This window comes from Hypomesus nipponensis, chromosome 7 (assembly GCF_054491055.1).
Source record: "Hypomesus nipponensis isolate SF chromosome 7, ASM5449105v1, whole genome shotgun sequence".
NCBI classification, from domain to species: Eukaryota; Metazoa; Chordata; class Actinopteri; order Osmeriformes; family Osmeridae; genus Hypomesus; species Hypomesus nipponensis.
This window is the reverse complement of record NC_140367.1, coordinates 2,445,001-2,472,500: the sequence shown is the minus strand read 5'-3', so window position 1 is coordinate 2,472,500 and position 27,500 is coordinate 2,445,001. Positions and strand designations below refer to the sequence as shown.

Genomic DNA, 27,500 nt, shown 5'->3' with positions numbered 1-27,500 from the left:
GTAAATGCAGTAGTAAATGCAGTAGTAGTGGCAGTAGTAGTGACAGTATTCGTAGTAGGAGTATGGTAGTATTACTACTTGTATTAGTATTAGATGTAGTAGTAGTATAGTGGTATTACTACTTCTATTAGTATTATATGTAGTAGTAGTATAATAGTATTACTAATTGTATTAGTATTAGATGTAGTAGGAGTATAGTAGTATTACTACTTGTATTAGTATTAGATGTAGTAGGAGTATAGTAGTATTACTACTTGTATTAGCATTAGATGAAGTAGGAGTATAGTGGTATTACTACTTGTATTAGTATTAGTAGTAGTGGAACAGTACTCACAGCACTGCTGCAGGAGATGTCCTTGACCTTGAGCCAGGCCAGGTCCAGGGTGCCCTCCCCTTTGTAGCAGGACTGCAGCCTCTCCTTGATCCTGTCGTTGATCTCCCGCAGCGAGAAGACACACAGCGCTGAGTCCTCAGACGCCTCGCGTGGGCGCCGCTTCTGCCCCTTGGAGAACACGGTGAACAGGACGTCGTCGTCAGGGCCGACGCCCAGCGAGCGGGCCAGGATGCCGCCGGCTTTGGAGAGGTAGGCCGCCTGCAGGAGCCGGTACTCCACCCCGCCCTTGATGCACCCGAGAGGAACCTCCACGTACGAGTTGAAGGCCGTGTCGTCCTTGCAGAGGCGGACCAGTTTGGAGGTGTACACCTGCTCCCGCCCCGTGGAGGAGGAGCCTGTGGTGGGTCCGCCCCCCATCTCCGGCTGCAGAGTCAGGAAGTAAACAAAGTTCCCGCTCCCGAAGCCGTAAATGTAGTAGATGTCGAAATCCGGCACCACGGTAAAAGTGTCCGACGGAATCTTGATCATGGACGCCACGAACTCGTCGTGGAAGACGTAGGCGAACATACCGTCCTCCTCGGAGTTGCGCGCCAGCTTGCGACTGGAGATGGTGGGAAAGTACTCTGGCTTTCCATCCACAGCCGTGGCGATAAAGAGCTTGTCGGGCGAGGCGTCGCCGTAGGAGACGATGACGCCGAACACCGACCCGCTCTCGTTGACGCCGGAGAGGTAGTGTTCCTTCTTGTGGAAGGGCTCGCCCAGCTTGAACAGGTCGTCCAGGCGCAGCAGCTTGCAGATACCCTGGTACAGGCTGCCACAGGCTAGCAAACGGTTCTCCCTGTAGTCCATCAGCAGCATCTTGTTGACATTGTTGGTCAACGACAGCGGCTCGCTGCAGGGCTGGACGATGCGAGGAGGGTAGCACTTACGGTTGTCCTCGTCCGGGCCCGTTTGGTGAGACACCTGGACCTCCAGCCCAGGAGAGAGTTTGTAGATGCGGTTGACCGCACCGAGGTAGACGTTCCCGTTGCGGTAGTCCACGGCCAGGTGGTTGAAGGTCCACTCCGGGTTCTCGGCGCGGAAGGCGGAGTATTCCTCGCCGTCCACTGAGGCGGTGATGATCTGGGCGCCGGCCGCGTGAGGCTGCGAGGATCGGACGACTGTCGATGACGTCACAGGAAGTACGAGGCCGGCCAGGAAGCAGCAGAGAGCGAGGCAGGCCCGTGTGCTGGCGTGGGACTCCATCGTCCTGGGTGGGGGGGGCTTTTCGAGGGTAGGGGAAGGGGCTCGGTCCAGAACTTGTCAGCCAATCAGGGATCAGGCTTCTCTGGGGATGAAGGGCATCGTGTACCTGGAGAGAGAGAGAGAGAGAGAGAGAGAGAGAGAGAGAGATAGAGAGAGAGAGAAACGTGTGAGATCACAACCACAGGGTTTCTGGTTCACACAAAGAAACCCAGACACTCGGCTAAAACCTGTAAGGGCCCAGAACTGATGACCCAGGTAGAAGACCAGCGAGACATAAAAGAATAAAGAAGGGGGGGGGACACACGCTGAGAAGTCTCAGTCGACCTGATTAGACACAGACCCGCTAAGAAAGGTAGAGTGAAAGAGAGGAAGACAGCCTAGGAGGCCAGGGTCGGAGAGAGCCCTGTCGGTGTGGATAGTGAGGAGGGAGAGTGTATGGTCCCCAGTGGAGGTTTTCAGCATGGACCTGTGCTGTGTTTCTGCAGGGCACCAGTCCTCTCGTCCTCTCCACCCGACCGCTATGCTTCTAATTGATTCTCCCCTCGGAGTGCAATTTGCATGCTTTGGCGATTTCTCTCTTTTCTCCTGATAGTGCTTCTCACCTGCTGACACTGCGATGAGACGAACCTTTCTCTTTCTCTCTGTCTCTCTCTCTCTCTCTCTCTCTGACATGCTACACACGCACACACACCATCCGTACATGCTGGGTTGACGGGTAGAGGTGGAGCAATTAGGAGGAAATGCAGGTGGTTGCAGAAAACAAGCTTCCTATTAGTCTTGGGAGTCATTTGTCAAAGCTCAGCGATACTGCTGTTGGCCCTAAACAAACAACACACTGTTTTGTGTGTACAAACAGGTGTAAACACACACTACAACACAGAACACAAGCGTGCTGTCCAGGACACACACTCACACACACCCACTGTGCACACACACACATACGCACAAGCAGTAAAAAACACACAATCATAGTCTACAACAAGGGTTTCCAACCCTGTTCCTGGAGAGCTACCTCCCCATAGGATTTCACCCCACTAATCTAGCACACCTGATCAATAATCAGCTGGATGATAAGTTAACTAAAACTGAATCTGGGCAAATAAGTATGGTTGGAGCAAAAACCAACATGCAGGTAGCTCTCCGGGTACAGGGTTGGAAACCCCCTGGTCTATAGGCTCACATGCAGAAACTGAATAACACACACGCACGCACAGAGGAAATAATAAGAGGACTTCCTGTAAACATGGCTGCCCTCCTGGTATTCTCTGCTCATTAGCTCTCCCCTGCGACCATGCGCATGTTAAGAAGATAAGGCGCAGCTGGTTGGTAACCATGGCCTACCACGGTAACAAGGCTAAGCAACAAGGCAAAAACACACACACACACCACACACCTACACACACACCACACACACACCTAAAATCTAATCTCTCTATCTGGTGATTGCAGTCTCTTATATCTCCAAGGTCTACTGGGTCAGGTCTAGGTTCAGTCCTAGCGTCAATCTCATGGCAGTCTTAGAGTCAGTCCGAGAGTCAGTCTCACACACACCCAGCCTCTATCTCATCTGAATTGGGGCAGAATCTCCAGCTGAGGCAGGAAGTCTCAGCTCTCTGGATGATCCTGTGGCTGAGTCACAACACGGTGGTGGTTAACATGTGGTAGGACAGGGGAAGAAGGAGAGAAGATGGTGGTCGGGAGGGGGTGTCGTGTAACAGAGAGAAACACAGAGAGAGAGAGAGAGAAAGAAAGAGAGGGTAATATTGTTCTTCTGAGGAAGGAAAGCAGGTGGAGAGAGGGGGGAGAAGGGGGAGAGGAGGGGAGAGAGGGAATAGAATGCCAAAGCAGGACTTCTTTAGCAGTAATGAAATAGCAGAGGGGGCCCTGGTAGAGTGTAGTCTCTAAAAATGAAGGTTTGCAGGAATATTAATGTGACAGAGCAGATCCTGGGGGAACACAGCACCTTGATAACAGAGCACCTCACTGAACCACCTCGACAACCTTAATCAAACGTGTGTATAAATAGAGATATGAAAGGAGGGAACGAGAGAAAGAGAAAGCGTAATATGTCACTGACTGGACCTGTGGTGACGTTGCCCTAGTTCTCTCTCAGGGAGGCACATGCAAATATACTTAATCCACGGTTACACTCACACGCCAACGATAACACGCACGCATTTTCTCCCCTCGCGCATACACGCCAACCGGATAACTTCCTCACAAACCGGAGCATTTCCCCGTCTCGGCGCAAACTGGGGACGTGCACGCACGTAACCTCAATGTGTCGTGACGCTGTAACCAACCCGGCCACGAGGGAAGCTCGTTTAGCTCCTATTTGTCTTCGCCTGTTCAACCCCGCCTGTGTCAACTTCAACGCGCACGCCGTTAATTAAAGCCAACGCGGGCTCCGCCTTGTTCAGTCGCCCTGAATGTTAAACCAGTTTGTCTGTAGGCCCTATCCAGTGTCTGGTGACCCCCCCCCCCCCCCCCCCCCCTAATTTCAATGGTCGTTGAGCAAACGCCTAACGACATGGCGCGACGACCCGCGACCAAAAAATGTTACTTATATAGACTGTAATCTGGCTGTGAAACGTTTTCTTAAACTTTGGTTCCTAGCACTAGGCTATCATGCATTTCAATTCCCATAGCCGTAAGGGGAGCAACTGATTGTAGCCGTTGCTGGCTTGCAGTGCTTCTCCGACGGTAATATAACATGATGCAAGCAGGCAGATCTCCAAAAGTGTTGGGATTAGTGGTAAAGTTTAATCAAGTGAATTGAATATAAACAGTTGTCAATGAGGCTAGCTAAAATTCCCCACGACTGATTGCAGTCCACGAAAGACGAATGCTATCTAGATATAGTGGTATTTCCAAAACTGCACCACGCATATAAACACAAAACTGCCTTGCTAGCGCAATCTTTCTGTAACTAATTTATCTGCTCAAATAATTTAAAAACATTGTAGCCCACTTCCTCAAAACGACTTGGGCAACGCCTACATGCTGCCGACAGCTACACAGCTATTTGGCGGCACACAGTGAGTGCAGGGTTAGAATCAAGCAGATTTAGAGGCGAACAGATTGGTCTGCCCTCGCAGCCTTTTGGAGGTTGTGATGTTGAGGAATTGTGTTGTGATTCTGTTTCAGTGCTGCATGTTTCATGCCTACCGCGAGAACCGCGCTGGCGAGGCCGCTTCCGTGTCCGCGAGGGGAATTGAGATGTCGAATTCTTGTGACCTCTATGACATTTGTGTGTGTGTGTGTAATTTTATGTGTGTGTGTGTGTGTAGCTGTCCTGTAGGTGGCCTGTCGAATGCCAGATCTGCCCACGGAAATCTCACACACACAAGAAACCCCAGACCACATGCTGTGAGCACATCAAAGGGTGCTAATGAATTCATGTTTGGTGGCACACTCTCTCCAACACTCAGGGCTTTACTGGAAACGTGGGTAAAACACACCAGGCAGTGCAAGATTACAGTGTGGTGTTTTTGTGTGTGTGTGTGTGGCCGTGTGTGTGTGTATATGTGTGTGTCTAAATAATGTGTGTGTGTGTGTGTGCTCTCTGCTCAGATATAATTGGGATGTTTATGATGTTCATTCTCTTTTTGTCTTTCAAGGCTATGGCAGCCAAAAATGAGCCTTTTTCTTGATTGCTCCTAAAAGGAGGAAGGAACACATTGTATGAACATCCCTGCACTGTGACTGGGTGGTTTAAGGGTGTTTTCTGGTTAGCGGGTAATACAGCGAGACATGCTTGGAAAACAAGCCTCACAACTGCCGTGGTGAATATGCCCTCGAAAAAGGAAGTGAGGAGGAGAACAGGGGAGGATGTAGTGGCGAAAACAAGAGGCAGAAATATCGATTTGTTCCTCTGGAGGTTGGGAGCCAAACAGGTGAAGAGGCATCGTCAAGGTTACAAGCACACAAGTGGTTGGAGGCACGGGGCTTGACGCTCTCTCTCTCTCTCTCTCTCTCTCTCTCTCTCTCTCTCTCTCTCTCTCTCTCTCTCTCTCTCTCTCTCTCTCTCTCCTTCTCTATCTCTCTCTTTCTTCTCTCTGTCTTTCTTCACTCTCTGTCTCTCCTCCTTTCTCTCTCTTGCTCTCCCTCTCTCACGCTCCCCCACCCCGCTTTCTCCTTCTCTCCCTCTCTATCTCTCTCCCCACCCCTCTCTCTCTCTCTCTCTTCCCCACCCTTCTCTCTCTTTCTTCTCTCTCTGTCTCTCCTCCTTTCTCTGTCTTGCTCTCCCCCACCCCTCTCTCTCCCCCACCCCTCTCCCTCTCTCTCCCCCACCACTATCTCTCTTTCTCTCCATTGATAAGGCTCCATCAAGCTTCCACCTGCAGACTTCAGTTAAGGCTAAAGGCTAACCGCTAATCTCTAACCCCTAACATCAGAGGGCCAGGGGACCAAGGAGACAGGCATCCTGCAGGTCTGTCTAAACTCAAACATCAAAGTCAAACAGTAACATAGACTGAGATGTTAAAAGTGCATTTGTTGTTTCAGGGGGGAATGTTGTGTATTTGAATTGAGGTCAACAAATCTGAACACAAATAGCATTCTGAAGTGTTCTCGCAAGCTTTTCCAGGGAATCTACAAGACTGCAAATTGTTACGCTTAAAAGAGCAAAACAGACAAGAGTCTGTTGTGTGAACAGATTAACTCATCTGAACGCGGAGAAACCTCTCCAAAATATCACAACCACAAAAAACACGAGTCAAACAGGATTACCAGATTACGAGTGAGAGGGGAAACTAGAGTAATTACAGTGTTAATCCTTTACATTCACAAAAAAAGCCACACAGATCTTTACACACTTTTGTCTAACGAGGAGAGCCACAACAACAACATACACAAACACACCAGACTGATGGAAGACTGATAAGAAGAGACAGTTCAGCAGATCTGGTAGAGAGACATCAGTACAATGAAAGAGAACAGCCATCCTGCTCTTCCTCTCTTTCACCCTCCCTCTCTCTCCTCTAACCAGGGGTCTACTGGTGCTGCCATGCTGTCTTCCCTGTGCTCCCTCTCTCTCCCTCCATCACTCTCTCTACCTTCCTCTCTCTCTACCTCTCCCTCCCCCTCTCCCCCCCCCTCTCTCTCTCTCTCTCTCTCTCTCTCCCTCTCTCTACCTCGCTCTACCTCTCTCTTTCTCTCTCTCTCAGTCCCCGTCTCTCTCTCTCTCTCCCTCCCTCTCTCTACCTCGCTCTCTCTCACCGGGGGTGTATTGGCACTGCCATGCTGTCCTCCCTGTGCCCTTCCAGGTGGCAGCTCAGCGCTGTGCCCGTGGGCGGAGACCACAGCGTGGAAGACTGGCTCAGACAAACAGGCGGAGTTCTGGAGCCCCATGGAGCCCTGGCACCGGACCTGGGGATAACCCCCTATCCCCTACCTACACAGGGCTGGGGAAGACACCCTGTCCCTGCACTCACCCTGGATAATCTACACACACACACACTCACACACACACACTCACACACACACACGTAGACAAACACAGACATCAACTGGCAGAATCACAGCACTAGTAAAGCGCTCAGAGCGCTAGCGATGGAGAGAGCCCAAACACCACACAACTGATCCTGCCTGGTGTCCGTAGAGCTTTACATTGGATAGACGGGATACACATCTCATTATTACAGGTCTCACACACAACACGTACACACAGCATACATGCTTATATACACACACGCTTTCTCACATTCACACACATCCATCCACCCACACAGATGTCCTGATCAGGTCTCATTGATACCCTCCGTCTTGAGCAGAGAACAGATGGGACGACCATCCCTCAGAACAAACCGAGGAAAAGAGGGAGGGAGGAGGAGAAGGAGAAGGGATATGACATCCTATGTGTTTATATCAGGAGATGGATTAGAGGTGGAGATTACTGTCACCCGTAAAACCAGGGTTAGAAGGAGGTTTAATCCAGGATTGAGCTGTTGATATTACAAAGAACGGATTAAGATTATATCAATGGTGTACTGTCTTGTCAAATCAGACTTTGTACAAGGGAGTAAAAGGGGGACTACTTCTTGTAATTAAAAAGATCTAAGACATGGCTGCCAGTGTGCGTGGAGAGGATTATACGAGAAATTGTGATTACATGTAAGCACATTTAGGACGAGTTATGAACCATTGGTTTGTATTATGTAGTCAGTAAGCACATTTTGGCCCCCTTTTCCAAAAGTCAAGTTAGTTTCAAAGGCAGGGTTCTGGGCTGGAAGCCGGGCGCGGAAATCTTCTGGATGTGAGTGAAACGTTGACATCTGCCTATCTCTTCTTCTCTCTCTCTTTCTCTCCATCCATCCCTCTTTCTGTCATTCTCTCCCTCCCTCCCTCCATCTCTCTCTCTCTCTCTCTCTCTCTCTCTCTCTCTCTCTCTCTCTCTCTCTCTCTCTCTCTCTCTCTCTCTCTCTCTCTCTCTCTCTCTCTCTCTCTCTCTCTCTCTCTCTCTCTCTCTCTCTCTCTCTCTCTCTCTCTCTCATCAGAAAACCTATAATCCTCCTTAGCAGGCCGGGGTTTATAGAACGCTCACACACTGTCTTTTACACACAAAAACACACACTGTCTTTTACACACACAAACACACACACACCCAAAGTATTCCTCTTACTCCAATTCTCCCTCCGATGATCAAGGTCTCATGCCATGTTTTTTTTTCAATTTGATTGTGCGTGTGAGACTGTGTGTGTGTGTGTGTGTGAGAGACTGTGTAAGGTCCCAGGGCTCTAGCCTGTTCCAGTGTGGTAAACATGCTACACACATCCTCTGGAAAGTGGTTAGAAGTGTCCTTGGTGTTGGTGTGTGAGATGGCCCATCCACTCTACACACACTGCACAAGCACACACAAACACACAAACCCAACACACACTACACAAACACAAGGCACACCCCACACCAACACCCTCTACACGCTCCTGGCTCATGTCAGATCAGCCAAGCTGGGTCCTGTGTCTGCTGAGTGCATTATCAGAGCAGATAGACAGGCAGTGATGACATCAGGAGGGCCTGTCAGCGCCTCACCCTGATTGGGTTAGACTCTAGTCTGCTTCCTGAGTGGGCGTGGCCTGAGAGTGCCCTTACTGGGACTGGATGAGGATCTCAAATTCGATTAACACCGTCCACTCGTGTCCCCGCGAGGCTCAGAAAACAAACCAACAGCCAATCATGAGTGTGCGGTCCAGGCTGGAAACGCACAAGGAGCTCAAATGATCTACTTTGCATAATGAGTCAATTATTGGTGCCTCCACGTTCATCCTCGTCTGCAGACACGACTGCCTGAGTTATGTCAGGCCAGGGGCGAGGGAGGAGGGTCATTCAGAGGCTCGCGTTGGCATGAATGTGACGCAGACACGCTGGTTCAGACTTGCTCGACCGTGTTTCTTAACCCACAGCTTAGTGAGTAAGACGCAACATCAGAACTATGTCGTTTATGTGTGAGAACAGGATGTGGATAGATGTCTTTTGCTTTCACAGAACATCTTCACAGTCTCTCCTCCCTCTCTCTGTTTAAACACCTCCCTCTCTCCTTCTCTCTCTGACTCCCCTAGTCCCTGTGCTAACAGCAGGCAGGAACGCGGCGTCGCCGTGTCGACAAATCAGCTCTTCGACTGTGACCGCCTGACACCATCTTAAGTCCTGACACGTCCTCCCTCCCCCTCTCTCTCTCTCTCTCTCTCTCTCTCTCTCTCTCTCTCTCTCTCTCTCTCTCTCTCTCTCTCTCTCGTTTCTCTCTCCAGCCTCCTCTCCTGACTTGACACTGAAATTAATTCTGTGTGTGTGTGTGTGTGTGTGTGTGTGTGTAAGTATGCGAGTGTAGAATGACTGGGGGTTGCTGGAGTCAGTGTGTTTCTATGTTGAGCGATGTACTTGTGTGTGTGTCTAGGGTTGTCGGAGAGGCTGGGAGGCTGGCTGTCCTGTGTGTGTGTGTGTGTGTGTTACGAGGGGGCATGGCTCTGTGGCGCTGCCCGTTGCCCTCCCCAAGGAGGAGTGTGTCCACAGCAAGGTGACATAATACTCACACACACTCTCTCACCAAACAAACTCTCCTCTCCTCTCACACACACACACACACACAAACACACTGCCAACGTCCGGTGCAAACACATCATTTTAACCACCAAACACACACACATACACACACATACAGGCTCAAGGCTTTCATCAGCTCAAGCTTTCACGCTGAGGGAGACTGGGGGTGGATAGCTGTGCAGTTTCATTTCCAGCAGGCTCCTAAACCCCCCTCTATCCCTCCACCCACCCACCCCCACATCCCCACACACACACACACAGAAGCGTCTCTCTCTCAGCCAGGTAATAAATCAGGGATCATAACAGTTCATTCTGCACACAGCTCAGTACAGACACGCCCCCTAGCTCATAATACACAGATTATGTAAGCTATTGAAGGGAGTGGGGGGCAATGAAGCCTATTGCACCAGAGCCAAAGATGGGGGGGATGGAGAAGGAGAGAGAGAGAGATGGAGGGAGAGAGATAGAGAGAGAGAGGGAGGGAGACGGAGGGAGAGAGAGAGGAGAGATGAAGGGAGGGAGACAGAGAGAGAGAGAGAGAGGGGGGGGAGAGAGGAGAGAGGGAGGGAGAGAGAGAGAGAGAGAGAGAGAGAGAGAGAGAGAGAGAGAGAGAGAGAGAGGGGGGGGGAGAGAGGAGAGAGGGAGGGAGGGAGAGAGAGAGAGAGAGAGAGAGAGAGAGAGAGAGAGAGAGAGAGAGAGAGAGAGAGAGAGAGAGAGAGAGAGGGGGGGGAGAGAGAGAGAGAGAGAGAGAGAGAGAGAGAGAGAGAGAGAGAGAGAGAGAGAGTGTGAGAGAGAGAGAGTTCCAGCCTCAGGGTGAGGTGTTGGGGAACCAGAAAGAGATGTGGGCCACTGCTGCCTTGGGTGAAACTGACACACAGGCATTTGAATATCCAGATCAGCCAGATAGAACAAGGGACAACGTATGGAAAACAGGAGGCTCTGAGGTCAGTCAGCCGAGGAAACTAACCCCTGAATACCACAGCTCTGTCCTTTCACGAACATGAACAAGCCACGGTGGCCTCCAGAGGCTTTGTTGATTCAACCACAAACATCCATGTTAGTATTATCCCAGTAAAGAATACAGTTAAACGTATCTAAATTACGTAAAGGACTTTCTTGATGCAGTTTTTAGTTGCTAGTATTTCCAGCCAGACTGCAGTGTTGTGGCTGAATAATTAGACATGGTCAGTACTTCCGTCTAACTACACTGTGAACCCAAAACATTCTTAATACTCTAGGCCTAATGAGAAAACAGACCTTTGTTGATGTTGTTGATTTTGTCTTGCAACTACACTGAAACCCCCCGACACTGTTTGTGGAAACTGATTACAACAAATGATTTTAAGTAATCTGAACAATTTCTACGATTTTTACGATCTACTAATTGATGTCGTTATTATTATTTACTTAAGAGATTTGATTATTAAAATAGTTTGATGTAATACGTTTTACACAAACATTTGGATTAAATCCCTTATCGAGGGGTTTTCTATGTAGTTGCAAGACAAAATCAACAACAACAACATAGGTCTGTGTTCTCATCAGGCCTTGTTCCAGAGAACAGCTTCGTGACAAGACCTGTCCTACTCAGAGTGGAATGTTACATCATTCCAGAACACTAATCAGTAATCGATCCCTTTCTCTCTCTCTCTCTCTCTCTCTCTCTCTCTCTCTCTCTCTCTCTCTCTCTCTCTCTCTCTCTCTCTCTCTCTCGCTCTTTAAATATATCTATTTCTCTGTGGTACTCTGTCTCTCTCCCCTTCTCTCTACCTCTCTGTCTCTCTCTCTTCCTCTCCCTATCTCTCTCTTAGCCTGGCTGAGCTAAGCAGACTTGACCTACAAGATTAACTTCTTAGACATGAACATCTGATAATCTGAGGCTTAATGGTGATTATTATAAACCATTAAACTGCTGTTTTAATTTATCCCTCTCTATTTTGTGCGAGAGAGTGTGTATGCGTGTGTGATCGAGAGAGAGCAAGAGAGAGATAGAAAGACCGCTGAAATTATCATCAGATCCATGTCTCATGGTACAAAGAACACAGAGACGACTGCAGTACTAATCTACTCACCCAGCCCAATCACCTATACATACACATACACACACACTCACTCACAAACTTACACACACGCTACGACATAGAGAGCACGGTCACTCTGGCTCGCTTATGACATGACAGGGAGGGAGGAACCTGGAGAGACGACACTTTCACCAGCACACTCCTGAACCCTAACCTGAGCACTGGCAGGCTGGTTATAAACAAGGATCATGAGGATAACCAGGCGTTCTTATCTACTGCAAATCTGGTTTTAACAGGGCTCCAAATCTATAGGCTTCTGTTCAAATGGTTTGATCTAAAGGAAAGCTGGATTGGGACACTCTACTGGTATGCTGTGGAGGTATTTGCATTTACGGCTAGTGTGTTTCACAGGATGTGTTTATAAAGACTCATAAAGACAGACTGTTCGCTCACAAGGATGGAGGTGAGGCAACAAATTACAATCACTGCTTGACCTGAAAGGACGAGTAGGGAGAGGGAATTGAGGAAGTTGGAGAAATGGAAATGTGCTTTTTAAAAGGTCAGGGAGAGAGAGAAAGAGAGAGAGAGAGAGAGAGAGAGAGAGAGAGAGAGAGAGAGAGAGAGAGACAGGGTGAAAATGGCATAAAAGAAAGAGATGTAGCGTTTACATCACTATGCGTAATGACAGGCAATCAAACAAGTGACACGGTGCTGCTTGCTACACAAAAAACCTGACAGGATCACGGCCCCATCAAGTCACACACACTCACACACACTAACACACACACTCACACACACGGTAAAAATAGATGCTTTTCTCATTTTTTACCAAACTAGAAAACTTGTTTGTCTAAACAGATGTTGATGCGTTTACTGCAATGTCCTGTAATTGGTGCTAATGATCTGTAATCGCTGTAGTACCAGTGGGACTGTTTTATGTCGTGTCGACAGTCCTGTTTGTGTTGTTGGTGGATGGGTACTGAGGAAGGAGAGAGACCCTAGTGAAGGAAGGAGAGAGAGACCCTAGTGGAGGAAGGAGAGAGAGAGCCTAGTGGAGGAAGGAGAGAGCCAAGTGGAGGAAGGAGAGAGCCTAGTGAAGGAAGGAGAGAGAGAACCTAGTGGAGGAAGGAGAGAGAGACCCTAGTGGAAGAAGGAGAGAGAGAGCCTAGCACAGAGACCTTCTAGACCTTCTAGAAAAGTGGTTCTCAACCCTGGTCCTCACAGACCCCCTGTCCTGCCAGTTCTAGATGTTTCCCTGCTCCAACACTCCTGATTCAAATGAATGGGTTGTTGTCTAGCTCATGTGTGTATGAGTGAGTGTGAGTGTGTGTGTGTGTGTGTGTGTGTGAGGAGTATGGCGGAGATCTTCCTGTAGTAAATCACACAGACGCGAAGATGGTGGGCGTCATATTTGGCGTGTGTGTGTATTTGGTGCGTGTGTGTATTTGGTGCGTGTGTGTATTTGGTGTGTGTGTGTATTTGGTGTGTGTGTATTTGGTGTGTGTGTGTATTTGGTGTGTGTGTATTTGGTGCGTGTGATGGCCATGAGGACACAGAGGCCTCTTAGACAGGACGCAGGGAGACGTCAGCCGTGATTAAACGACCTGGAGGGTCATAACTCCACCCTGTCATCTTCCAGTGGGAGCAGGAGCGTTCACACACACACACACACACATACTGGACACACACACACACACACACTGGACACACACACACACACACACTGGACACACACACACACATACTGGTCACAGACACACACACACACACTGGTCACACACACACACTGGACTCCCACTGACCCTGTTGAGATTCATACACACACTTCACAGCACTGACGTACCACTAGAACGTCGACATACCACTAGGGGTTAACAGTGACACTGTGGTGACACGACCGCATTGTCCTCCATCAGAAGGGGTTACCCGGGATCCCAGTCGTTATTCTCTCTATTGACTTTTTCTTCTCTTCTTTCCACTTCTTTTTGTCTCCCTCCTTCCCTCTTGTCCCTCTCCTTCTCTCTCTCTCCCTGTCCGAGCCTGTGGCATAAACACAGTAGACAGTTTTTCCAACCGTTTCAGGCACCAGTGGCTGGGGAACGGATGCAACAGTAATCCAAGCATTTTCCCCTCCGCCTCCCTCTTCTCTCTCTTCTCCCTCTCCTCCCTCTCATCCCCTTGCTTTCGTCTCTCCACAGTTGGTCAGGGACGTTTACTCTGATTTTCTGCATGCTTTACCTGATCCCATTGGTTTTTCCTGAGAGGGAGAGCACACACACACTCTCTCACTCTGTCCCCCGCAGCGTTTTGGCTGAGAGTCTGTACTCTGCGTGTCGGGGAACGCCCGATCAACTTACAGTAGGAGAGCTGAGGCGGTGCAGAACTAGAAAGGAAGGAGGGATGAAGGGAGGGAGACAAAAACACCACAGCAAACACAGCTAAGTCCTCCCCCCCTCCACCTTCCTCACCACTCCTCCCTCCTCCTCCCCCTTGCAGGTGGCTAAATCGTGTTACAACATCATCATTTTTTGTTACTACACATCCGTCTACCGCTCACTCAAACGCCAGGGTGTCGACAATCACTCTGGACGCGAGGTCCCGTGAGCGCCCCCTAAGGGTCTGCCGGCGACACAGGGTACTGCAGCGATGGGGGTGGCAGGGGGGGGTGTCAAGTTAACAAGCCTGGTTGTCATGGGAACCGATTCAGCTGTGTGGGTATCTGTTGAGGTTGTGGGGGGAGAGGAGGGAGAGAGGAGAGAAGGAAGAGGGGGAGGGGTGGGAGAGGGGGGAGAGGAGGGAGGGAGGAGGGGGGAGAGGAGGGAGGGAGGAGTGGGAGAGGAGGGAGGAGGGGGAGAGGGGGAGAGGAGGGGGAGAGGAGGGAGGGAAGAGAGGGAGAGGGGGGGAAAGGAAGGGGAGAGGAGTGGGAGAGGACGGAGGAGGGGGAGAGGGGAGGGAGAGGACGGAGGAGGGGGAGAGGGGAGGGAGAGGACGGAGGAGGGGGAGAGGGGAGGGAGAGGACGGAGGAGGGGGAGAGGGGAGGGAGAGCAGGGAGAGAGGAGATGGGGGAGGGTTTCAACGGCTGGAACACTTAATCGGTCCACCACTCTGCATACCAAACTAACAAACCTCGACGACCGCCCCTGATGACCTCTCTCTGGACAGAGAGATCTGACCCTGGTCAGGGCCCAGGTCCAGCCTCTCTCCCCCTAACAGACACGTGGAGAGTAAACCATAGCACTGAAAATCACTCATCCCCAAAAAACATCAACATTGAACAACATGGAAACACAGCAGCTCAATCAGGAAAAGTGCTGGGTGCATTCAACGCCTTGTTTATCAAACCTAGCCTACTCTTGGGTTGGGTTGACACCCTGCACTTTTCTTGACATAGTCCCACAATCACACAAAGCTGCACAGCCACACATACAGTGGTGCAGCATGTGACATAGCATGCACGTCTTGTTTAGCCAAACGAGGACAGCAACAATAACATGCTAGTGAAAATGTGTTAGTAAACTCCACCACCTCCTGGAGGGGTGTATTACAGTAAACTGTCGCTTCGCTAGAGCTTTAGCTTAGCAGGGGGGCTGTGTGTGTGTTTGTATGAGAGTGTGTGTGGGTTTCAATCACAGTAGTAACACTGCATACAAATGCCCTTGTCATACCTGAGGCAGTGTCAGTAGAAGGGAGGAGAAGGGAGGAGAAGGGAGGAGAAGGGAGGAGAAGAAAATGGTGTCTTTCCCTGGCAACTGTTAATCAGTCTGCTACTTAGCTCTGATCTCCATCCCTGTCCTCAATCACTTCTTATGCCATCCTGGGCGAAGCTATCATATCACGTCAGTAGAAACAGAGAGCTCTGAGGCATTGACATGGATTGCATCATGTAGTGTGTGTGTATGTGTGTGCTTCTTTAGGATGGTTTAAATGAAAGCAGCATTCGGGCCTAACCCTCCCACAGCCTTCACATGAGGTGGAGAGCAAAGCAGAAGACACACTCCTCCTTGCGGCTGTAACTTTCTCATCATTTCATGCATCTGAAATGAAATTCATTTATTGGCTGTCATGCCCAGTTTAGCATTTAAAGCGGCAACATGTGACAGTGTATGATGAGAGAGAGAGAGAGAGAGAGAGAGAGAGAGAGAGAGAGAGAGAGAGAGAGAGAGAGAGAGAGAGAGAGAGAGAGAGAGAGGATTGTTTCTAACACTATACACTCACATCTAGTATGTCACTCACACAAGAGCATTGTAAAGCAATTCCAGGGAACAAAGGTTCTCATTAAGTTCACCGCAATGACAGATATTGATTTCTCCCTATGGCATTCAGTCAGCAATTGTTAGAAGATTCACACATCTCATGTAGAGTCCCTGGAGTCACCAGTCCATACAGCATCAATGGTTAATTTTCAATGTTGTACGCAAAAGGTTAATTACTTCCTGACATGACTGTCGTAGGTTGTCACCCTGAGGAGAATTTGACTTTTGAAGAAAACTATCGCTGAATCGATCACTGACGTCAACCTTTTATGGTGATCTGTACATTTTCCATACATATGCCTTCCACCACCTCTTAGCACTTGAAGAGAGATGTCTTCTAAAGATTGGTCAATCTCTGAGTATATCTAATGCAGTGACATAATCATTGATCTAAGGTTGTTGTACTACCACTCTAAAGCATTCTACTACCCCTCTACTACCACTTCATCGCTGCATAGCACCGCTAAGCCAGCACCATTCAAATCATCTCCACTGCAGTCACTTCCAAGACAGCCTGGCCCAAAATATGTGAGAGCAAACCTGCTATGAGGAACAGTTGGTGGTGGAGGGAGGAAATACGATTGGCCATCTTCTCCTCTCTGTGGCGTCTGCTGGTGCAGAGAGTTCCTATTGGCCACTAGCCGGTGTCTGGTAGCCCAGTGGGGGGATTGTGCAGTGTGTGTGTGTGTGTGTGTGTGTGTGTCTGGGCTCTGCCTGTCTCACACAGCAGACAGAAAGATCCATTCAGGTCCCGTCTACAGAAGCATCATTCAGCCCGACACGACACATCTCTGCTAGTGAGCATTCATAACGGCTAGCCAGTCATACAAACACACACATCCTTTATACATCCAGACGTACACACACATCCTTCACTCACACACACACAGACACATCCGCTGTGGCCACATCACTAAGCATTCAGGCCATTTTCTGCCATCTTCTGCATATTTCTGCAATCTGCTCACATTACTTTCAAATTCTTCTCGTTCACCTTCGATTACAAACACCCCCCCCCCCCCCAGAAAACCACCCATCAGCCCAGGCCAAGGCCAAGAACTGACAGAACCAACAAAGACCCGAGCCAACAGTGGTAATATTGACAAGGCCAAGGTCTCCAGGTCCAAACTTCAGCCTAAACATTGGCTGGTTAACAGGGAGTAGTATGTAAACAGCCAGGCCTGACAGGGTGACAGAGCTGCTGTTGGGAGGCTACAGACCAAGGGACAGCAGGGAGGGATGAGAACCAGGAAGACCCAGGATGAACAGCCCTGGACCCAGGATGAACAGCCCAGGACCCAGGATGAACAGCCCTGGACCCAGGATGAACAGCCCTGGACCCAGGATGAACAGCCCTGGACCCAGGATGAACAGCCCAGGACCCAGGATGAACAGCCCAGGACCCAGGATGAACAGCCCAGGACCCAGGATGAACAGCCCAGGACCCAGGATGAACAGCCCTGGACCCAGGATGAACAGCCCAGGACCCAGGATGAACAGCCCTGGACCCAGGATGAACAGCCCAGGACCCAGGATGAACAGCCCAGGACCCAGGATGAACAGCCCTGGACCCAGGATGAACAGCCCAGGACCCAGGATGAACAGCCCAGGACCCAGGATGAACAGCCCAGGACCCAGGATGAACAGCCCTGGACCCAGGATGAACAGCCCAGGACCCAGGATGAACAGCCCAGGACCCAGGATGAACAGAGCTGGCTGGGGATGGAGACACACAGACAGGGAGATCAACTGCTGTCGAGGCGGGCTGCGTCCCCTGGAGCGACAGCAGGCACACACACACGCATGTGAGGGAAGAGCGCAGAGGATCTAAGAGCCTTGTGCAAGACGTAAGGACACACACACCTAACAGACGCACTCCAGCTGCTCTGCCGTTCGTGACCAGACCGCTTCTGATTGGCCCAGCTAGGACAGTGCCTTGCAGGTACAGCCACCTCAGTCTGGCCAGGTGTTCAGCCTGGTCACTGTCACAGGTGAGAGCAGGGCCAGTCCCTGACACAGGAGCCCTGCTCCAAACACCAGTCACATCTCCACCAACCTCCATGACTCTCTTAGTAACTGGTATTGAGTTAGACTAAGGCACAATCACCACACTAGACCATGAGGAATGGATAGCACAGAGTGATGTTCAGCATGGTTAGAATGTACACAACCGGAGTTACAGATCTATCTCTAATAATCTCTCTCTCTTTTCTTGTAGCACTACCGAAAGGACACACATAGGACAAAGAGTCGCTTACATAAACTATAACATGCTAGCGGACAGAGGCAGCGAGGGTGTCGACGGCAGGTGGACGAGCCAGGCTCGGAGCCCGTAAACACAGAGCAACGGCTGTAGCGGCTCTGCATTCTGTGTAGATTTGCCGACAGCTGCCGACTAGAGAGCGGGAGAGAGAGAGAGAGAGAGAGAGAGAGAGAGAGAGAGAGAGAGAGAGAGAGAGAGAGAGAGAGAGAGAGAGAGAGAGAGAGAGACAGAGAGAGAGAGAGAGAGAGAGAGAGAGAGAGAGAGAGAGAGACAGAGAGAGAGAGAGAGAGAGAGAGAGAGAGAGAGAGAGAGAGAGAGAGAGAGAGAGAGAGAGAGAGAGAGAGAGAGGGAAAGGGAAAGGGAGAGGGAAAGGGAGGGAGAGAGGGAGAGAGAGAGAGGGTAAAGTCTCACCACGAGTCAAAGACCTATAATACTACACAGCGAGGGAATGCGCTAACATGCTCCTCTGAAGAGCTCGTACGGTTGCAGTAACTGACTGAACTAAAATAGATCCACGGCCTTTCAGCTAGCCGTCTCCGTCCTCCCACTGCTATAAGGCTAGATTTCCACTGATCAACAAAACAGAAGAGTACAACAGTAGAGAAGCCTACGCGACCCAACTGGGCACTGGCACTGTAGTAGACGCGACCTTCTCCGCTTTTCCATCGTCGGGGGAGAAGAGGATAGTTCTTTGAACGCTCCCTCTTCCTCGCCCTATTGAAGCCTGAAGGCTATTTGGCACTGCCTCAATAAGCTTAACGCGCATCTGTCTATATCGCGGTCTCTTCGTCGCTGATATCTAATTAAATTGTTACCCTTAAGCCATGCTGTCTTGTTTGATGTTGGAGTAGTTTGCCATCGCAATTTTGGCAACATAGCCTATTTATTCGTTTGAATACATCGTTTTTCATTTATTTATGTGAATGCGCAAATAGAGTCAGTGGTTATGGCTTCTGCATCTCAGGGATATGTAGGCTATGATGTGTTTGTCAGTACGTTGGTTGACAGTGATGGGCCTGTTTCTAAACAAAATACGGTGTTGTAGTAAAAATTGTAGCGTGCGTCATTGTAGTCAACACTGGAATACGAAGGTACACCCTTGGCCGGACAAACCAGACCAAGTTACAGGCGCCCATACCGGTCACTTGAGTGGCATGAGGCGCGCGGCGACAGAGCGCTCCCGTATATCCCGTACACTCAACGTTCGGCGACCCCGTCCAAGTGCCGTATGAGAAGTGCCATTTAAGGTTACTATTAATTTTGTATGATGCAACGTGCGCTTTTTACGAGTTGGTGCACGCGTGAGAACAGAACCCCAAGCCAGACTAATGTCAGTTTCCTCTTCAAGTTGTGTAAAAATTGAGACGCTGATATGTTAGGCTATATTAATAGCATATTGATTTGGCTACACCACGTCTACAACAGTAAAAAGACTAATGACCAGTCTGAGTTGTGCAATATGACACCCAGTATTGCTGAGTGTAAAAGGTGTGGGGATTTTTTTTTTTTTTACACTGCGTAATTCTGACACTCACTGTTCCCTAATGTCGCTCTTTACCTTCATCACGCGGGAGGACGCACTACCGAATGCTGGCACATATCCGCTGAAAATACACGAGAAACTCTGGATAGGCAATGTCAAGTGTAAACTGACAGAAACACACAAGGCTGTGGAATGTCATTTGCATGACCTAATTGCTTATCATAATCCACATCAAGGGCCAAGATAACTACTGTCCTGCAATGGTGGGAGAATAATCATAGGTTGTTTAAACGAAACCCCAAACCCGCGAGGCGGGCAATGGTGCAGTGTTCCCGCTCGGTACTGGCAGGGAACAGGTAACACGCCTTCCTTTACCTGGCGCAGTGTCATCCGCGCCCATATCGGCTACTTCCAAAAACCCAACGTAAAATACCGAAAATGATAGTGGTTTAAACCCACCCTTTGACAACCCAGCCTTACCTGTAAAAGCTGCAGTTATCAGTTCACAAGCTCCGTCGCATTGACACTGCGGCTGTAGGCACGTTCCGTGGAATCCTTACTCCGTTAACTCCCAAATTACAACAAAACGCGCAAAAATAAATACTTGATGACATCCAAATCCAACTGGCTTTGTGTTTCCTCTCAGACTTTGTCCACTTTAGATCCCGGTAGCAATGGGTTTTAGTTCACGAGTAGCCGAATCCAGAGCGAGAAAAGAAATAGCGGCAGACTCCCATCAACATTCCCGATCAGCGGGTTCCTCTTTAGCAACTATGCCGCTCCGAGTGTTCTCAACCCCGGCGGACTCACAACACCTCCCATCCCAGTCGCGGACGCACTTTATGCTTTCAAACGCCGCCGCACCGTAAGGCTTCCGCAGGATGTAACTGTAGAGAGATGTGGCTCAGTGCGAGTCTCCTTCTGAACTGAAGCGTTGCATGTGATGCTGCGGCGAAGTAGGGGAGAGAGAGAGAGGGGTTGCTGCGACTGAGTTTGCGGGCTTCGCAGCTGACACTCTGAGAGCAAGCGGGCAGGGATTTGAGTCGATGGCGCTTTGCCGGTGCGCAAGGAACGACTGTCTTGTTTTACCAACCCTTCTGACTCGCCCGCAGTGACATCTCGGATACCGGGCTGTGATTGGGCTAATTGTAAAATTTCACTGCCAGCAATCACGGAGCACTGCTCGCATGAATGAGAGACATATGTTGAACCCCTGCAGCCGTCGAATATATTTTCTATGTTTATGTAATGCATTCATTCCGGCGTGAAAGGGATTTGGCGGTGCCAAAGGGAATTCACATGAATACAATACTAAGGGTGAAATGATCATCGGATTTGAATCTTTAATCGGCAGATCATTTGAAGATAGAGATTAGTTAATGGAAACCTAATTAAGATTCTTGCATTGTGTTAAGGATTATCAATCTGTCATTTTGTCTTTAATGATGTTTTAACATGTTTTTGTCAACCCGCAGACCTTAGCTACAATAGAATTAATGTTTATATTTAACCAATACAGCAGTCAAATCAGGGTCGTATCATCACAATTCATTCTCAAATTTATTTTACTTTTGTGTTATTTTTTTTGTGTTAACATCAAACTAAAATATATATTTTTGAACATGGTCAACTTTAATACATTTGGTATGGTTTTAATAGATAATTTAGGATAGGTTAAGGCCACAAATTATCTTTTTATTAACTATTGTTTATTTTTTACAAGACATGAGCCTTTTTAAAGATCTTACAATACAGACTGATAACTTTATTTCCCTTTTTCATCGCCTATGGCCTACAGCCCACTCTACATGTCTCTCGAGCCGAGCGGAAGAACGAAGTGAGCGGCTGCACCGTCGCCTCGCGTGCTCGTGCGCCTCTCACGGCTCAAGGGCGCCGCGCGGTGAAAAACTGCATCATACCACCACCTACAGGCCAATCAAGAAACACATGTGGATTTTTACCATAAAATGTATTTCCAGTGAGATTATCGTACTACATGACGGTACATTGACAGTACCTGTTCTACCTCGATCATAATGCTGCCCCTAACAAGAAATTAGGTCAATTTTTTAGACCCGTAAATCTGTTTTGGATATTATTCCGTCTCCCATTCTATTCGTCTTCGCTCTCGTGCTTTTAGCATACGTAAAAGCTCACAAGAGTAGACTACTGTTGCTCTGTTAATAAGGAGAAAACACGACGTTTTCTATGAACAGCAAATTTTGGGTAAGAAACAGGTGAGGACAGCTCTTTGTTACCGTGAAACAAGAGAAGTTCGGAATAATGAGTTACGGTGTGTATTTGGCAGCCATTTGCAAGTTATTGACAAAAAAGGGTATCTACCTAGAGGATATTTATAGAGGTACACGTACATATGTTCATATTTATTCAATGTTATGAATAGTTGTAAGGAGAGTAGTTTTAGTGCTTTTTAATAACCATGCCAGACTAATAATTTGTGAAATACATCTGAAGCCATTTTAACTTTGAGATATTTAAAATGACAAATTAAATGATGAGTTGCGTGACAGTGTCGGGTTAAAAGAACACAAACCAATAGTGTAGATCAATCCAGCGAAAATAAATAGAAATCAAATACGTGTATGTATAGGCTACTATACAATGTCAAAAGATGAGCCATTGATTCTCACAGAAGATCCATGCGCTCATTTGTAACAATTTGCTCCTCTATCGTTGGCTATAGACGTTCTCAAATGAATTAATTAAAAAGACGAGAATACACAGAATAGAGATCAACCAATCTATGGCCTTCAGTGATTCTGCTATGGATCACTCTCCAGACCTCTCTATCGGATGTTAGTCACAGCACGGCCAATCAATAAAGGCAGGTTTGGAGTGGCATTGGTCAGGGTTGAAACAAGACCTCGAAGAAAGGTTGTAGGGCACTGGTCTGTGAAGACAAGCTCCAATGTTGACAATACTTATCTGACCCTGTCATAACATGCTATCCTATTCTTGATCGATAACAAAACAGACATATGAGACAAACTCCTGGGAAAAACGTCACCATAAACATGATCCTTTCATCATAAACATGATCCTTTCATCATAAACATAATCAAAAAGCCCAATTGACATACCTTAGCATAGAGAAGTAGCACTGGTCAACAACGGGATGCAATGCGGACGGTAAACATCACAACGTTCCGGAGGAACATAAGACTCAAACTATCTGTAGGTTTTCAATGAGGTTATCTACAGGAAGAATTTAAAAGAAGAAGTGGAGTTTAGTGGACGTAGCTAAATGACTAACAAACAAGTGTACACACACACACACACACACACACACACACACACACACACAAACATACAAATCCTCAGGAGTAAAAGGAGATGTTGGCCCTTTGTCAGGGTCATTGTCAGACAGCAGGAAAGAGTGCCGGCCAGTCGGACTTCCCCATTTGTCTTGCAAATGAGACGATGACTTATAGGCAACATGAATGGCTTTGATAAAGCCCCTCCATGCTAAATCAAGTGGTGAAGAGAGTGTGTGTGTGCGTGTGTGTGTACCCCCACTGCCAGCTGGCCTAGTGTTTTCCCAGCAGCCCTAACCAACTTCAGGAAGTGTGTGTGTGTGTGTGTGTGTCGTAGAATTAGCCCAGTCAACCCATCCTTAAGCACAGCTGTATGTGGCTCAGCCCCTCGCCCATGGGAGAGAGGCCCAACACGCCCCAGCTTCCCCTCCCTCACCCCCCCCCCCAGCTCCCCCTCCCTCACCCCCCCCCCAGCTTCCCCTCCCTCACCCCCCCCCCCAGCTCCCCCTCCCTCACCCCCCACCCCAGCTTCCCCTCCCTCACCCCCCCCCCCAGCTCCCCCTCCCTCACCCCCCCCCCCAGCTTCCCCTCCCTCACCCCCCCCCAGCTCCCCCTCCCTCACCCCCCACCCCAGCTTCCCCTCCCTCACCCCCCCCCCCAGCTCCCCCTCCCTCACCCCCCCCCCCAGCTCCCCCTCCCTCACCCCCCCCCAGCTCCCCCTCCCTCACCCCCCCCCCCAGCTTCCCCTCCCTCACCCCCCCCCGAGCTTCCCCTCCCTCACCCCCCCCCCCAGCTTCCCCTCCCTCACCCCCCACCCCAGCTTCCCCTCCCTCACCCCCCCCCCCAGCTCCCCCTTCCTCATCCCCTGTCCCCCAGCCCCCCCCCCAGCTCCCCCCCCCCCCCCGCTCACTTCCCTGCCCCCTCCTAATCCAGCCCACATCTCACCCCCTGTGCCTCAGCCCCATCTCCTTACCCATGGGTCCCCCATCTCTGACCAGCCCAGGGTGACACTAACCCATCATGCACCAGACTGGGTACACGGCACCCTCCCCCAGCACCCCACAGTCTCCCACAATACTTCACTGGGCTCTGAACGCTAAATCACACATACAAATGCCCGTGAGCCGGTTTATGGTCAATTTCCATGTCATCTGCAAACCCCGGGGACAATAATATTTATGAGCTGCCAATGGCTGCGCTCGATTTACTGTGTCCATCTTCATAAAAACGTCCTCCTTCTCTGTGGTAGGCTGTGATCGGAAGGTGATTTCTATTTGATTTGAATTCCAGGAGACCCAGACTGTGTCATGGGCAAGGCTCGGATCATCACTGCCCTGAATCTATTAGCATGTTTGTCACTAATCACATTTTATACATACCATAGGGAAACAATGAATAACACTTTAATCAATACAGATTTCAAATTAAAGTTTTATTTTTCCGTCTCATAAACTAGTGACCGGTAAATTGGATCAGAGAGTGTGTGCGTGTGTTCAGCATGTGTCACTCATCTTCTCATATCATTTGTTTCTGTACATACTGATGACTTTCTGCACTCTCTGTGTGTCTGAGGGTGCATGTGTGTGTCAGTCAGCCATATACAATAGCCAGGCAGCTGTCTGCCTGTCTGCCTGCCTGCCTGCCTGCCTGTCTGTCTGTCTGTCTGTCTGTCTGTCTGTCTGTCTGTCTGTCTGTCTGTCTGTCTGTCTGTCTGCCTGTCTGTCTGTCTGTCTGTCTGTCTGTCTGTCTGTCTGTCTGTCTGTCTGTCTGTGTGTCTGTCTGTCTGTCTGTCTCCCTTCCTGTCTGTCTGTGCCTGGGTCAGTCGAGAATGTTTGCCGTCTTCTCTCCAGAGAACCTGGCCTCAGTCCATGGAGATAGCCCTCCTCCACCCCTCCTCCACCCCTCCTGCCCCCCAGGATTAGACACCTCCTGGGGGATGTCGAATGCAGATGGGGTGGAGGTCTGGAGAGGAGGGGGTGGAGGGAGACATCGTACTGTTTTCTATCCCTCTCTAGATCCCAATTTTATTTGATCGTTTTTCTGTTTTACTCTACTGTGTCCTACTCTGTTCTGTTCTGTTTGGTTCTACTCTGTTCTGTTCTGTTTGGTTCTACTCTGTTTTGTTCTGTTTGGTTCTACTCTGTTCTGTTCTGTTTGGTAAGTTTCTGTTGTCTGATGCGCTGTTCCCTTTTGTTCTTCCCTGTTCTCAGTTCTCTCCTGTTTGATTTCCTTCAGTTTTTTGCCTGACGAACCCAATAACAGCACTAGCAAGATGTTCATATCAGAGTGTGACTGACATCTACAACATCAACCTGATGTGCGGGAGGAGAGGGGGGGAGAGAGGGGGGAGAGAGGGAGGAGAGGAGCGGAGAGAGGGAGGAGAGGGGGGAGAGAGGGAGGAGAGGGGGAGAGAGGGAGGAGACGGGGGAGAGAGGGAGGAGAGGGGGGAGAGAGGGAGGAGAGGAGAGAGGGAGGAGAGGAGCGGAGAGAGGGAGGAGAAGGGGGAGAGAGGGGGGAGAGGAGCGGAGCAAAGAGTGGGAGGAAGAGAGGAGAGGAGGGGAAAGAGGGAGGGAGGAGAGGAGGGGAGAGAGGGAGGAAGAGAGGAAGAGAGGAATCATGAGAGCAGGCGACACAGAAGGTATTGTTCAATCATTCAACATACATTACATGGGACACATCTACATTTTAAATTGATCATCTTCATCGAGTCTAGAGAGAATACAAGAGCAGCAATTATGCATGCATGAATACATGTAATAAGGCCTAGGTGTAATAAGGGTGTGTGTTATTGCAGTCAACTATGTGGCAACGGAGATGTTCTGTCTTTTAATGAGCTGTTTTGAAAGTGACTGCATGAAATTATCATGGCTTGTTGCTTTAACAAACAGACCGCTAATGCAGTCAGACCACGAGGTGTGTGTAGTTCACACAGTGCAGAGTGTGTGTGTAGTTCATGTCTACTCTAGTGTTATCCAGTAACCAAACTGTACTAGCTCTCATGGCATTAACAACTGTTTTCTTTTCTAGGTCAAACAAACCATAAAATAATCTTATCTGTGTCATCATGGCGTACCACCCTGGACGCATATAATGACGTGGGATGCACTGACCATGGTGTCCAACCGCACTGTCTATAACTGCTGAGGAAATAGAAACCATGGTGTTACATTCACATAGGAGCACAAACACTATCCAGTAGACGTTATGTTGCAGCATCTGTTTCACACACTTGTACACACACACACACACTTTTACACGCACACACGCATCACAAAAGGGAGTAGATGAAGGAGAGAAGCTCAGCAAACTGACACAAGAAGATGAATCCTCCCTCCCTCCCTCCCTCCCTCCCTCCCTCCCTCCCTCCCTCCCTCCCTCCCTCCCTCCCTCCCTCCCTCCCTCCCTCCCTCCCTCCCTCCCTCCCTCCCTCCCTCCCTCCCTCCCTCCCTCCCTCCCTCCCTCCCTCATTGTTTTCAATAAAGAGTCAGTAGCCGTCATTCTATAATCACATTTGTGACTTGGGATCCAGAGTTTTGATGCAATCAATGCCTATTAGAATCACAGGCCTATTGATTGAAAGCAGAGAGCTGATATGATCTCTCTCTTTCTCTCGTTATGTCTCTCTTTCTTTCTCTCTCTCTTTCTCGTCAGCCAAGCTTTGGGGCTTGACTGGTGAGTCCCTGGTTATTTAGATGATGAGTGAGAAGATGTGAGGCTGTCAGGACAGTCAGCCTTGCAGCTGTGTGTCCAGGGGAGGTCTATAGGGTGTGGAAATGAACGACTGTCTCTGTCTTTCTATTCTACCTCTCTCATTCTCACTTCTGACTTCAACTACTTATCTCTTTCTATTATCTCTCGCCTTTTTTCTTTTGTCTCTTTTCACGTTTGGTCCCATTTCTACCCTTCTCTCTGTCTCTCTCTCTCTGTTTTTTCTTTCATCAATATCTCACTTCAGAGGAAAGAGAGACAGAGAGGAAGAGAGATAGAAAAATGGGAGGGAAGCGATATATGAGAGAGACCATGTGAGGGTGAAAGGAAACCATCATGCGTGCTGTGAGCTGTAGATCTTAACCTTTGGACTGTAGATGAACAGGGAAGTGGCAACAATTAGTGGTACTCCTCAAAAATGATCACCAATAATGATCACTAAAAGTCTAATCTTTTCTGTACAATGTGTGTGTGCTATGTCTTTGTCTGTCTGTCTGTGTGTGTGTGTGTGTGTGAGTGAGTGAGTGAGTGTGTGCAATTGCAGAAGTCAGGCAGGGTTTTATTGCTGCATTTTCACAAGGTGACATTTACAGGACAGTTTCACACACTGCAGTCTCCTAGTCACCCAGCCTCCCAGCCTCCCAGCCCCCCTGCCCTCTAGCCTCTCAGCTTCTCAGCCTCTTAGTCCCCCAGCCTCCCAGCCTCCCAGCCTCCCAGCCTCCCTGCCCTCTAGCCTCTCAGCTTCTCAGCCTCTTAGTCCCCCAGCCTCCCAGCCTCCCAGCCCCCTAGCCTCTCAGCTTCTCAGCCTCTTAGTCCCCCAGCCCCCCAGTCCCCCAGCCTCCCAGCCCCCCAGTCCCCCAGCCTCCCAGCCCCCCAGT

General features: G+C 49.3%; 1 protein-coding gene and 1 long non-coding RNA gene across 2 annotated transcripts in view; both read right to left on the bottom strand.

Annotated features, from left to right (window-relative positions):
• The window catches only part of plxna4 (plexin A4), a 221,216-nt gene extending 200,575 nt beyond the window's left edge, over positions 1 to 20,641 (bottom strand). Inside the window, exons 1-2 of the mRNA XM_084700986.1 lie at positions 20,120 to 20,641; positions 335 to 1,685 (exon numbers count right to left, since the gene is read on the bottom strand). Of these exons, the coding sequence (XP_084557112.1) occupies positions 335 to 1,579 (1,245 nt within the window). The 5' untranslated portion in view covers positions 1,580 to 1,685; positions 20,120 to 20,641. The remainder of the gene's footprint in view (positions 1 to 334; positions 1,686 to 20,119) is intronic.
• Positions 20,642 to 21,371: 730 nt separating this feature from the next.
• On the bottom strand, positions 21,372 to 21,779 carry LOC146276321 (uncharacterized). Its single transcript, XR_014762430.1, has 2 exons — positions 21,657 to 21,779; positions 21,372 to 21,564 (listed from the first exon to the last, which is right to left on the bottom strand). It is a non-coding gene; the product is annotated as an uncharacterized LOC146276321 (long non-coding RNA).
• Positions 21,780 to 27,500: the final 5,721 nt, after the last annotated feature.